The 12,738-nt window shown below is 60.6% G+C and overlaps 2 protein-coding genes across 4 annotated transcripts; one reads left to right on the top strand and one right to left on the bottom strand.

Annotated features, from left to right (window-relative positions):
• Positions 1-2,060: 2,060 nt before the first annotated feature.
• Positions 2,061-3,977, bottom strand: TIMM10 (translocase of inner mitochondrial membrane 10). Of its 3 annotated transcripts, none has more exons than XM_074956845.1 (3): positions 3,757-3,896; positions 3,299-3,423; positions 2,061-2,543 (listed from the first exon to the last, which is right to left on the bottom strand). In XM_074956845.1, exons 2-3 carry the CDS (start codon positions 3,367-3,369, stop codon positions 2,342-2,344), a joined length of 273 nt encoding a protein of 90 aa, XP_074812946.1. In that variant the 5' UTR covers positions 3,370-3,423; positions 3,757-3,896; the 3' UTR covers positions 2,061-2,341. The 3 variants fall into 3 exon arrangements, with proteins under 3 accessions (XP_074812946.1, XP_074812948.1, XP_074812947.1); XM_074956847.1 differs by having other exon boundaries at positions 2,067-2,543; positions 3,795-3,933; XM_074956846.1 differs by having other exon boundaries at positions 2,117-2,543; positions 3,823-3,977.
• A 365-nt stretch (positions 3,978-4,342) lies between these two features.
• On the top strand, positions 4,343-12,557 carry SMTNL1 (smoothelin like 1). Its single transcript, XM_074956844.1, has 12 exons — positions 4,343-4,459; positions 5,295-5,368; positions 5,972-6,076; positions 6,935-7,000; positions 7,560-8,167; positions 8,518-8,674; positions 8,876-8,921; positions 9,185-9,352; positions 9,776-9,878; positions 10,375-10,526; positions 11,274-11,472; positions 12,429-12,557. The coding sequence occupies exons 5-11, from the start codon at positions 7,562-7,564 to the stop codon at positions 11,416-11,418; spliced, it is 1,377 nt and encodes a 458-aa protein (XP_074812945.1). The 5' UTR covers positions 4,343-4,459; positions 5,295-5,368; positions 5,972-6,076; positions 6,935-7,000; positions 7,560-7,561; the 3' UTR covers positions 11,419-11,472; positions 12,429-12,557.
• Positions 12,558-12,738: the final 181 nt, after the last annotated feature.

Genomic DNA, 12,738 nt, shown 5'->3' with positions numbered 1-12,738 from the left:
AACTGTGTGGTGTGCCCCCTAGACGTTGGGGGGGCACAGTGGGCTAGGCCAGCCCCCATCGGGGGCAGCGAGGGAGGGCCACCCAGCCCTGCCCTCAGCTCTGCTCCAGCCCCTCCCCACCCCAGCTGCATGCCTGACCCCATCACCAGCGCAGCTCCGTACCTGGCTGGGGCCCAGCTGCTGCTCTGACTCCAGCCTCAGCCCCTAGCCACAGCTCCAGCCCTCTTATCCCGTCCATGCCCCACCCCCTCTGTCCGTGCACCCCCTGCTCCTGGCTGTGGCTCCAGGGGTGCACGGACAGAGGGAAGGGGAACATAACCCTCAAAAGTTTGGAGACCACTGCTCTCCAGGAATCCTATCCCAGTCTAAGCATCCTTCCACCACTGTAACTGCGTCCACCCATCAGGGCTTTGCACCACTTGAAGCCTGGTCTACAGTCAACGCTTGCACTGGCAAAGCTATGTCAGCAGGGGTGTGGGGCAAAATTTTACTGCCATCGATAAGCCTTGGTGTAGACACACACAGACTGGGGAAAACATCCTTTTGCCAGTACAGATTGAGGATGCAACCCTGTGTCATAGAGCACCTTGAGATCCGCTGATGGCAAGTGCTACAGACGAGTTAGACGTTAGGATTATGTTACGCCAGCAAAAGAACGCTTTTGCTGGGAGAAGCTGGGTCTCAGCCAAAGCTCCACTGGTTTATCTATCCTAGCAAACCTTTTCTAGTGAAACAGGGATTCACTCTACGGGGAGAGCTGAAGGGGCAAACGGGGTGCGTGCAAACAAGACTGCTTCTGCTACCACTATGAATGCTTGGTTTGTCTGGCTGTCCTCCCACCTCAGGTGTGTCTGTCTATCTGCAGACCGTGATCAAAGTAGGGCAGGGACTATCCCTTCCTGAAGGTCTGGGAAGCCCCCAGAACACAGGGGTGTTTCCACAATCTAGCAGCCAAAGATCTAACAAGATGCAGTGACTGGAAGTTGAAGCTAGATAAATTCAGACTGGAAACAAAGCACAAAATGTGAACAGCGAGGTAACCCCGGAAACAATCTACCAAGGGCTGCAGCAGATTCTCCATCACTGACAATTCTTCTATCAAGATGGGATGTTTTTCTAACAGATCTGCTAGTTCAACCAGGAGCTAATTCAAGGAAGTCCTCGGGTCTGTGTTACACAGGAAATCAGACTAGATAAGCACAGCGGTCCCTTCTGACTTTATAATCTATGACTCCTCCTTATTACAGCCCCATTCCTCTAGCATTTTACCCACCAGAGAGGCCACCACCCAGTCAAGATGAACAAAACCTCAAGTCAGTTAAAAATAACTCCCAGCTGGTGCCTTTTAATCCAATTCTGATCTTTAAGTAGCTGGGATGGGAGAATTCAGCCTCTGGCAAAACAGAGCTGCCATGTAATTAACCTGCAGTCAGCACTCTGAATGAGACAAAGGCAGGGAAACAACCCAATTAAAATCCTGGGTTGTTAAACATGTAGCACAGCCAGGAGCTGTTAGACCAACATGGTTATTAAGGGCCATGTGCTCTGCAGGGAGCAGCACGCCCCCTGGTGGGCACACAATGCACCATCAGTCCACTGTGCTTGCCAGGATGAGTTGACTGAAATAAGAGAGAAACTCTTCACACAGGCATGCATGGATCTGCAGCCACCTCTGGGGTGGGCGGTGATTAAAGGGGAAGAGTGACATCCCTCTACTAGGAGTTTGGGACAGGAAGTGAAAGGTTAACTGCAGGGGAGGGGAGGTTATCCAAACTTGATCAGGAACCTGCCATTCACACAGCGATCCCAGTGACAGTACCAAGGATATTTAGTGTGCACAGCAGAAGAGGAGCTGAGCTTTACAGCGCACCAGGAAGATACACCCCTGCCCCAGCAGCACAGCGCCCCCTAGAGCTACACTGGGGTACTAGCAGAGGAAAAAACAGCCAGATGTCAACCTGGCCTCCTGCAGAACTACTCCCCATGCAGGAACTGACCTCCATTAACCCTTTTCTCCCATGAAGTGGTAAAAGGACAGAACAGGGCTCTTAGCCCCCCCCCAGATTGGCCTGCTAAATGGGAGGGTCAGCTGGACAGGGCAGAACTGGGATCCTATCCACTCAGGGATGGAGCAAGGTGGGGGTGGGAGGGGGAAGCGGAACATCCCATTGGTGTATCCCAGCCCCTGCTCTTTGAAATGTCCTTGCAGGAAAAGACCTAGCTTATACACAACTGCAGAGGTTTTATTTATGGGGGGGGGGGGCCACAGGCTTGAGTCCAGGGTGCAATGCTGGGGCCACTGGGCCAATCATGCATGCTGTCCATGTTCAAGAGGAAGCCCCTACACTGGCCCTGCCCCCTGCTGCATCCTCTTCATCAGCTCCTCATCCTGCATGGAAAGCTCTGTCAGTTTCTTGCCCATGCGCTCGTGGATGTCCAGGTACTTGGAGACGCAGCGGTCCAGGCACACAGACTCCCCCTTGGAGAGCTCTGCCTCCTTGTAGTGGGGAGGGACACACTTCCGGTGACAGGCGTTGGTCATTCTGGGTCACAGAAGGGGAGAGCATGAGAATCCACAGGCGCCCCTGTGACCCCAGCCCTGCCTCCTCCCCACAGACCCCCTACTATCCCAGCCCTGAGTTCCCTCCACACCCTGCCCACAGTTCTGCCGGTGCCCCTGAATCCCAATCCACAACCCCTGCTATTGCAGTTCTGGGCTCTGCCAATTCCTCTCAATCCCAACCCATGGACCTTTGATGTTCCAGTCCTCAGCTCCAGCACACCCACAGCCCACCAGTTACCCTTCATTGTGACCCACATCCCATCTTGATTTAAAACTCATCACTGACGGAGAATACACCATGACGCTTGGTAAATTGTTCCAAAGGTTAATTACTCTCACCATTAGAATCTGATGCCTTATTTCCAGTCTAAATTTATCTAGCTTCAACTTCCAGCCATTGAATCATATTAGACCTTTCTCTGCTAGACTGATCACCCCATTATTAAATATCTGTTTCCCATGTAGGTACTTACCAACTGATCAAGTCATCACCTAACCTGCTCTTGGTTATGCTAAATAGATTGAGCTTCTGGAGTCTATCACTAGGCGGCATATTTTCTAATCCTTTAATCATTCTTGTGGCTCTTCCTTGGACTGTCTCTAATTCTGATGAAGACAATGATCCCTGCTGGCTTTCAAACCTATGACACCCCAGCAAGCTGCACTCGGGCGGGGGGGGGGGAGATGGGATGCAACCCTGCCCTTGACAAGGAGCTGCCGCGATGGGGTCATTACCTGTTGTACATGTCAGCCATCATCTCCACCTCCAGCTCAGCTGCCAGCTGCTGGGCCCTGAGCGGATCCATCGCGCCCCAAGTGACCAAGTCCCCGGCGTTGGGGTGGGAGGCAGCGACTTGCTCCTGGAAACACACAGAGCCTGTAAGAGCTGCCACCCCCGCCCCCTAGTGCAGCCCCCTCAATGCCCCAGGGTCGCAACCCCCCCTGCCAGGGCAGCCCTTGGCCCCCCACCACTACACAGTGTACTCCCCCCACCCCCCCAGGGCGGCACCCAGGCCCCCAACACCACCCTGCGTAGTCCCCTCCATGCCCCAGGACGGCAGCACCCCCCGGGCAGTCCCCCCAGTGCGGCCACCCCGACACGCTCCCAGGGGAACGCCACCGCCCAGCCGGGCCAAGCGACCCCAGCCAGCGCACTGGGGGACTTCGGCCCGCGGGGAGGGCACGCCCCACACCTCAGAGCTGCCCCCGGCCCTGGGCGGGGACCCCTCACCCTCCGCGCCCCTCGGGGGACCACTGACCCCGGGGTCAGAGGTCAGGCCCAGGCCGGCCCCTTTCTCCTGGATGTAACGTGACTTTCCCCCGCCAACCGGAAACACGGGAGGAACAGGCGCTTCCGGCATAATGGGCCCCTCTCTCCTCCACGGTACAATAGAGTCAGATTTGGGGGAGAGAGCGGTCCACTTCCGGTATGTGGCGGACTCAGCTACCACAGAGTTACCTGCAAGAGAGCAGGAGGAAATAGGCAGGAGAGTAGAGGGGGCCAGTTCCAAACCATAGAGATGAGCGGGGGGACTGGAGCTAGAGCGGAGACGCGCTGACTCCAGAGGAAGGCGGGGAACCCAATTAGAGCATAGAGCTGGGGAAGGACCTAGGCTAGAACATACCGGATGGGAAACGGGATGATGTAACCATAGAGATCTAGCTGTTGCTAGACAAGCCAGGAGGTCTAATGACCCTAGACTAGTCGGAGGGTCAGTGTCCCGCCACGGGGGGAGGAGGGGGTGTAGGGGCTCAGCCCCAGAGGGTGCAGGGGAGGGAGAGAGAGGCCCCTGGGTCATCTGCCTCAGGCTGGGATCCCGCAGGGCTTCGGGGACAGCAGGGATGAGAGCAGCTGGGAGAGTGTGGGGTTGGGGTGATCGCAGTGGGGCCTGTCAGGTAACAAGGGCTGTGGGAGACACGGGGTGGGGTCTGTCAGGCGGTGGGGTGACAAGGGCTGTGGAGGTTCCAGGGGTGGGGGATGATCACAGTGGGGGCCAGCAGACAGGGGCTGTGCTGTTATTTGCAGTATGCCCCCAGAGTCCCCTGTACCTGGAGCAGGAACAGGACAGGAGCAGAGTTGCCAGAACCCAGGCACAGCCTGGCTCCGCCAGCCACTCTCTCCATTTGACCCCAGGCAGCACCTCCCGCCATGAGCCCTTGGGAGAAGTGGCAGCACCGCAGTGTGGGACCTGGGACCGACCCCACAGCCAGGGGGACTGGAGTGGGCCCTGCCCGATCGCTTCCCAAACACATCACAAAAATGTGCCCTACCCTGGCTGCCAGTCTTACCACCTGCCCGCCACTTACGAACGCCCTGGGCTCAGTGTCCCTGTGGCAGTGCCTGTCTCTGCTGCTGCCGATTTTACATGGAAAGGGGCGTCTGCCTCTGAGCCAGTGATGGTCTGAGCCTCCTGCTAAACAGAGCCAGGCAGCTCGTCCTAGGCAGTGTGTGTGCCCAGTTTGTCACACCCCACCACCATATTACACATGGGGAAACTGAGGCACAAAACGAGGCAGGGACTTGCCCAAGCTCAGAATCAGGACAGAACCCAGCTCTCCTGATTCCCAGTTCCTGGCTCTACCCGCTAGAGCACGTAGCTTTTGCCTTTAGAAGGGAGGCAGCAGCACAGTTGAGCCTGAGATGCCAGGGGAGGCAAGGAACGGCTGCAGGGGAGCCACCCAGGGCTTGGATTAGGTGAGACCTACCCTGTCTTTTCCTTCTACCCCATAGATGGTGCCCATGTGACTGCCTAGCTGGCTGGGTTGGCATGCCAGGCCCCAGAGCTGCCCTGGGGACTGAGACAGGTTGTATTACATAGAGTGGCCTAGATGCTCCACAGAGACATTCATGAGGATTGGGAGGTGGGGCAGTCTCCTTCCTGATTGGCTGCCTGTGCAGTGGGGAGTGACCATCAAATCCCTGACGCTCTAGCAGCCAAGTGCCTGCATCTCACAGGCTCAGGAGGGGGACCCTGCCCAGTGTTTGGGCGCCCCCAGCAGTGCAGAGAGGAGGAGATGCCCTGTGGTCCCCCTTGCACTCCCCCATGGCTCTGTTAGCTCCAGCCCTGGGGTGCGAAGCTGAATGGCTGGTGCCCCCTGGAGCAGGGGCAGTACCCTGGGGTGGAGGAGGGAGAGGCTCCAGGTGCTGTCAGGGTGGGATCCCCTGTGGCTGTTTGTCCTTTCGATTCACTCCCCATTTGAGACCTCTCAGCACGAGAGTCCCCTGCCAGGGTTAGTGGCTGCACTTCCTGCTTGGTGAGGTCCCCCCTTAGCCCCTCAGGCTCATCCCAGGGGGTCTCACCAATGTGACCCTGGGAGAGTGGACCCACCCCCCGGAGGACCAGGGGAGCTGGCATTGTGGAGGAGTATAAATGAAAGTAGCATCTGTTCCTCTCCTGGTAAAAATAGGCTGTGCTGCCCCGGGAGAGGGGCTGTGCCAAGGGCGGTGACACAAAGAGCGGGACAGACGGGGACCGAGCCCAGAACCAGCCCACCCCAAGGAGCAGCCAGCAGGTGGGTGCAGCCCTAGCCAGCACCCCTATGCCAGGGAGGGCCCAGAGCGGGGGGGGGGGGGAGTGGGGCATTGAATTAACCCCTCTGGTAGGGGGAGTTGGGTCGGGCTGGAGACACCACCTACCCTGGCTTATGGGACTCAGGGTGTAGAGAGGGTCCACTGCCCATTGCCCCGGCTCAGGATCCCCCAGAATCACCCCAACCCCCTTTCCTCTCTCAGGCACTGGGAGAGACCATCTGAATTAAAGGCAGCTCATGGGAGCCCAGGTCTGGAATAACAGGGGCTGCAGGTTGGGATTGAGGGGCACTGGCAGAGCAGCGGGAGCCCTGGGCTGGACTAGCAGGGGGCAATGGGGTGGGACTGAGGGGCACTGGAAGAACTGGGGGGAAACTGGGGCTGGATAGTAGACAGAGGTGGGTCAGGATGGAGGGGCACCGGAAGAACTGGGGGAACGGGGTAGCAGGGAGCATCTGGGTGGGATTGGGGGGCACTGACAGAACGGGAGGAGCCCAGGGTGGGGTAGCAGGGGGCAATGGGGCGGGATAGAGAGGCCCTGGCAGAGCTGGGGTGGAAGCCTGGGGCTGCAGGCAGTTTACCATGAGGGGGGTGGCAGAGCCGTGGTTGGCAAATTCCCCATTCTCTGGGTCTGGCAGAGCAGTAAATGTCAGGGGTATATTTAGCTGCTGAGGAGGGGGGTAACCTGCCCCATCTCCAAGGTGCCCTCCCCCCACTGCAGGTTTGGGGCCTGAGTCAGAGGCCTGTTCCAGCCCCTGGGGATTGTTTAGGAGGGGATGGGGGGTGGGGCATCTTGCTTTAAAGGGCCAGCATTCAGCCTGGCCTCCTATTCCACTTGAAAGGGTTGACAGCGCAGCCAGCCCCAAGGGCACTCTCCCTGGCTGCCTCCCCAGCTCTCTCGGGTTTAGGTAGGTCCTACAGTATTTACTGCATAGTCATACCTCGCTGGTGTTCATTGCATGAACCAGGGGCTCCCGGCACCCCTCCATACCCCTCCACAAGGTCCATGGGTGCAACCCTCCATTGCAGGGACACCCTGCAGCTCCCCCACACCGGGGGCTGTGTGTGCCCCCATTTCCTCTCCTCCCAGGTTTCCCCAATCTCTCCCCAACACCAGGGTGTCTGTGTGCCCCCCATTCTCCCTCCCCCGCTCAGTCTCTCCCCCAGGCTGCATTCCCTTCTCCCCACCCCCGAGAAAAAGAACTGCATTGGAGCTGATGTAAGCTCCCTATTGCAGGCCCCACAATGCCATGGTATGGCCAGCAGAGGGTGAGCCGATGCCTCCTGCCCTCTCCCCCCCTCCCCCAAACTTGGCAATGATGGGGCTCAGGGGTGGGGGTAGACAGAGCGCTGGGGGGGATCTGGTAGGCCGGTTCCTAGGCAGGCCAGTCGGGGGGGGTCTCTCGCAGCCCCTATCCAGGTCTCTGCTGCCCCCATCTGACCCACATGCCTCTTGTCTCCTTCCAGAGATGGAGGCACAGGAAGGCACCCCTTGCCCCAGGCCGACAGCAGAGGACCCCGGGGCCACGGCTAAGGAGACTGAAGGGGTGGCTGGGACTGGAGCCAAGGAGGTGGCTCGGGGTGGGGATGGGCTGGGGGAGAAGGGGAGAGCTGGTGATGCTGGGAGCGATGCTAAGGAGGGAAGTGAGGCCGGGGGAGCAGGGGATGCTGGGAGTGATGCCAAGGGGGGTGGTGAGGCCGGGAGAGCGGGGGATGCTGGGAGCGATGCTAAGGGGAGCGGTGAGGCTGGGAGAGCGGGGGATGCTGGGAGTGATGCTAAGGAGGGTGGTGAGGCAGGGGGAGCAGGGGATTCTGGGAGCGATGCTAAGGGGGGCGGTGAGCCTGGGAGAGCGGGGGATGCTGGGAGCGATGCTAAGGAGGGTGGTGAGGCTGGGGGAGCAGGGGATTCTGGGGCTGGAGCACAGGAGAGGGAAGACAGAGGGCAGGGGGCTGGGGCAGAGGAAAGGGAGGCAGTAGGTGTGTCTGGGCCTGAGTCGCAGGATGGGGCTGGAGGGGCCGAGCCAGAGACGCAAGGGACTGAAGCCGAGGAGGCCAGCAGTGCCGTGGCCAGAGAGGTGAGTGTCCCCCTGGGTCAGATGGGGTAATGGGAGGGAGGAGGGAAACCCCCACACACACACCTCCCCACAGGGCCAGCTTGCCCAGAAGGTGCTGCGGGTGCCCATGTGCCCTCCCTGATGCGGTGGGGGCACAAGCATGCCCAGGCCATCGCAGGGAGCGGCCCAGGGCTCGGATAGGCTGCGGGACTCAGCCCCAGTGGTAACCCCCAGGGGAGGTGGGTTCAAATCTCACCTGGGGGGGGGGAGGGGCAGGGAGGCCATGCAGGGGAGGACAGGAGCTGGGGCCAGCAGCAGGGGTCTGGGATTTGGGAGGCAGGGGCCTGTTAAAGGGCTTTGTTCCCTCCCAGGGGCATGGTGGGAGCACCTCAGAGGAGCCGCTGTCCCCAGAGATGGGGGGCGAGGAGGAGGCGTGGGGTGAGCCAGCACCCAGCTCCCCCGACGAGGGGCTGGCCAGCCCCACAGGGGATGCTGCCTTTGGGAAGGAGACTGGGGCCCCCCAGCCGGGTAAGGCCAATTGAATCGGGGAATGAGGGTGGGGGAAGAATACAGGGAGGGGACACCCTTTCACCATAGCCCCGCACAGCCCCCAGACCCTCCTCCGACTCACACAGGGTCACCCCCCCCAGCACAGCCCCCCAATCTCAGATACCCAGGTGAGCTTGTGGTGACTGTTTTTAACATCAAAACTTCGTAAATTCCTTTCAGGAGGCACCTCCCAAGGCCGAGAAGCCACTCCAGGTGGCAGCGCCAGGTGAGAGCACCCGCAGGGGTCCCCAATACCAGGATAAGGGACTTCTACCCCCAGCACAGCACCCCCTGGTGCCAGGCAGGGAGGTGGAGGCATACAGCCAGGGGATGGGGGATGCCCCTCTAGCACAGTGCCCCCTGGTGCCAGGCAGGGAGGTGGAGGCATACAGCCAAGGATAGGGAGAGCCTGCCCTCCCCCGCCCACCACAACACACCACCCCCTCTCTTCCTGGCCCATTCTCTGATCCGCTTCCCACCTCTTCGCAGCACTGGAGGGACAGCCCACCAGGACAGTGCGCAGAGCCCTGCACCTGAAGGAGCTGTGCCCCCCAAGGAGAAGCCAAAGAGACCAGCGCTGGATCGGAGGGAGCTGACCCGACCCCGCCTGGCACCCAGGGCCCAGTCCCGCAAGGCCCTTGTGGAGAAATTTGGGGGGTGCACAATCCCATATTAACCTCCCCCAGGGACTACGAATGGGCTGGCCTACACACGAGAGGGCGGAGCTTGGAGGAAAGGCCCTGGTCGGTCAACCAACGGAGAGTGCCCAGTGCCATTAAAGAGAAACACGCCAAGAGAGGGTGTAGGGAGGGGCACCTAGTCACCTGTGGAACTCACTGCCACTGGACATTAGGGGCAAAGTGCTCGGGGCAGCTCTTGTGGCACCAAGGGTACCATGGGGGTTAACCCCTTCAGCTCCTGACCCGCACAGGCTCAGGGGCTGGTGGGACAGGGAGGAAAGGCCCGAGGGATGCGGGAGGGAGGGGACCTGGCCAGTCACTGCCCCAGCTCTGGGGCTCTGCAGCAGAATGCGCATTGTCCCTTCTCTCTGTGACACTGGCCCTTCCATCCCCCCTGCAGGGCAGCCAGCGGCCCTGCCCCCAACATCAAGAAGACTGGAGGTGCCAACGCCATCAAGAACATGCTGCTGGAGTGGTGTCGTGCCAAGACGCGTGGCTATGAGGTGAGAGGCTGGCAAGGGTGAGGTAGGTGCCTTCAGGGGGTGACTAGACCTGGCCCCGGGGGGAAAGATGGCAAGGGAAGGCAGCTGGGATAGCCCCTGGGAAGCATTGGGGTAGGTGGCTGGCCCAAGGGGTACAGCATGGGGGGTTCTACCATCCCCGGGTGAGCAGCTCTGCCCCAAGGCCCTGGGTCACCAGTGCTGACTACAACATGGAGAGGAGGAAAAGCAGAAGACCGCCTGCTGCACCAGGCAGGCCTCTGCCATGCTGGACACAGCACTGCCATCCATCCACTGTGGAGATGGCCAGAGAACATAGCTGCCAGCTTTCTGCCCCAGCCTCTCTTCCTAGTGCATGGGAGGGGTGGGCAGCCCACAGGATCGGGCACCCCCAGACCCTGCAGTGCCCGCAAAGAGACTAGCGGGGAAGCCCACCTAGTGCTAATGGGGCTGACTGGCTCTCCCTCTCTGTGTCCTTACTCTACTGCCCGGCTGCCAGCATGTGGACATCCAGAACTTCTCCTCCAGCTGGAGTAGTGGCTTGGCCTTCTGCGCCCTCATCCACAAGTTCTTCCCTGATGCCTTCGACTACACGGCCCTCGACCCAGCCAACCGCAGGGAGAACTTTGCCCTGGCTTTTGCCACTGCTGAGTGAGTGCACCCTACACCTCACCCCCCCAATGGCCAGGGTAGCCAGCCCCACCCTGGGAAGGGCCTCTGCCACCCATCTGACATGGGGCTTGGAGGCAGAGTAGGAATCTGCAGTTGCCCAGTAGGGGTGCTGTGACACCAGAGATGGGGAGGAGCCTGCACTGCCCAGCCCCACCCTCCCCAGCAGCGGGCGCTGGGTGTAGCACCCCACCCTATGTCAGCTGGTGTAGGAGGCCCTGCCGGGTACTGCATCCAGTAATTGAGGCTGTTAGCTAATTAGCGGTATTCCCTCTGCAGCTTGGCCACCCTATGGTTCCTGGTAGCTCTGCCCTCTCCCCCCACCAACTCCCTGAGGCCAGAGCACAATGACCCTGACAGTGTGGGCCCAGCCACACAGCCAAACGCAATCAGGGCAGGGCACGGCCCTGCTGGGACAGGGCTGGAAGCAGCTCCAGGGACGCACCCTCCAGCCTGGACTGGACACTGAGCCCTTCCCTAGGGCACCAGCTCCGCGGTTCCTTCCCATCCCCTGTCACAACAGGCACATCCTGGGCCACTTCCCTTTTGCCCACTGGCATCAAACACTGCCTGGTTTGCAGAGGGGCCATGGCTCAAGGTATGGGGTCTTTGGCCAGGGAGGTCAGTGGGACAGCCATGCCCAGGGGACACACAGAGCAAACCAAGGGCGCCGAGCCGAGTGGCCGAGGGCAGCACTGCTGTGCTGACCCCTTGCCTCTTGCCCCACAGGCAGCATGCTGACTGCGCCCCACTGCTGGAGGTGGAGGACATGGTGCGCATGAGCTTTCCGGATTCCAAGTGTGTCTACACCTACATCCAGGAGCTGTACCGCAGCCTGGTGGACAAGGGGCTGGTGAAGACCAAGAAGAAATAGGTGGAGGGGGGAAGCAGCCGGCTGGGGAAGCAAAGAGAGCGCCTGGCGCCATGGGTGAGGAGGGGCCGCCCAGAAATTCAGCCTGGCACAGGGGGGCATGGGTGAGGAACTGCAGGGGGTGCTACCCTCCCTCTCACTGCCCACGTGGGAGCGAGGGGCTCCCCGGTGCCTGGACATCACCGCCTCCCAGAGGGGCAGATCAGGCTAGGTATGGGGGGGTGGGGTGCTGCGCCCACCCCAGCAGTCCAACCCCACCAGGACACCACCATGGGGTGTGTGTTCTTCCTGCAGGCCCATGCAGGATGGGGCACCTCCACCCCCGCTCCAGTCGGCCTAGCCCAGCCCCTGGCTGAGCTGGGAGCCTATGTCTGAACACTCCATGGGGGCAGGGCAGAAGTGGCCATGGGTGGGGAGGGGGTTTCCTGCTCTGGAGAAAGGCCTTGCCCCTTCACCCCAGAGCATGATGGGGAGGAGCTATCCTCTCCCTCCCCCAACCTCCTGAATAAGAAGTGCAGGGGGCTCAGCCCTGCCCCTGTGGTGGTCCCCTCCATGAGGCGGGGGGGGGAGGAGAGAGAGAGAGAGAAGAGGGTCCAACAGGGCAGGGCAGCTCCAGGGGCATCTTCTCTCCCCTGCCCAAGGTAGGGAAAGGGGCATAGGGTGGTTACAACCAATTCTTTCTAGTGGCCTCTTTTCAACAGAGCCCCCCCCAAGCCTGGTTCAGCCTTGTGCGCAATGATCAGCAGTGGAGCCCACTGCTCGGCAGACCTGCTACGGGCAGGATACCCGGGCCTGGCCCCTGCCCCCTCTCCCAGCCCCTGGAGTCCTTGGCTGAGGATGCCCCAGCTGGTGGGAGACAGAGTGAACTTCCAACAGGTGCCACCAACGCCTCACTGGGATGTGTGGTAGCTGGCAGGGACCCCTCCAAGGCAGAGTTCCTGAAACAAGGCCCCCGTCAGGCATTCTCCTCGGGCATTCGACCCCCACAATACCTGCTCCCACTCTCCCAACAGGTCTGTCCTGGAGCTCTCCTCAAACGTGGCATCTCTTCCGCTGGTAACCCTCCACAGCCATCTCCTGCCTGCCCCCTTCCCAGTGCTGCAGGAGCCCCTGGCTCAAGCGTGCACGAGAGACCCTGGCAGATCCAGTAAAGCAGAACTGCTCCAAGCTCAGGCAGACCCGGGCGGTTTCTTATGGTTCGCTCGGGAAGGTCAAGGGCTCCATCAGCGTGGGCCACATTCCTTGGCCAGGGCGTGACAGATGTGGCTGGGGCTGCAGCCCAGTCAGGAGCAATGCCCATCAGCAACAGGAAGTCACCTCTGC

This window comes from Natator depressus, chromosome 6 (genome assembly GCF_965152275.1).
Source record: "Natator depressus isolate rNatDep1 chromosome 6, rNatDep2.hap1, whole genome shotgun sequence".
In the NCBI taxonomy this organism is placed as follows: Eukaryota; Metazoa; Chordata; order Testudines; family Cheloniidae; genus Natator; species Natator depressus.
This window is presented reverse-complemented; position numbering and strand designations above follow the sequence as displayed.

Coding starts and splice junctions, on each gene's coding strand:
- TIMM10 (XM_074956846.1), bottom strand. CDS start 3,924: ATGCCGGAAGCGCCTGTTCCTCCCGTGTTTCCGGTTGGCGGGGGAAAG. Junction 3,424..3,822: donor GCCTGACCTCTGACCCCGGG/GTCAGTGGTCCC, acceptor GTGTGTTTCCAG/GAGCAAGTCGCTGCCTCCCA. Junction 2,544..3,298: donor ATGGCTGACATGTACAACAG/GTAATGACCCCA, acceptor TCTGTGACCCAG/AATGACCAACGCCTGTCACC.
- SMTNL1 (XM_074956844.1), top strand. CDS start 7,562: ATGGAGGCACAGGAAGGCACCCCTTGCCCCAGGCCGACAGCAGAGGAC. Junction 8,168..8,517: donor GCAGTGCCGTGGCCAGAGAG/GTGAGTGTCCCC, acceptor GTTCCCTCCCAG/GGGCATGGTGGGAGCACCTC. Junction 9,353..9,775: donor CTTGTGGAGAAATTTGGGGG/GTGCACAATCCC, acceptor TCCCCCCTGCAG/GGCAGCCAGCGGCCCTGCCC.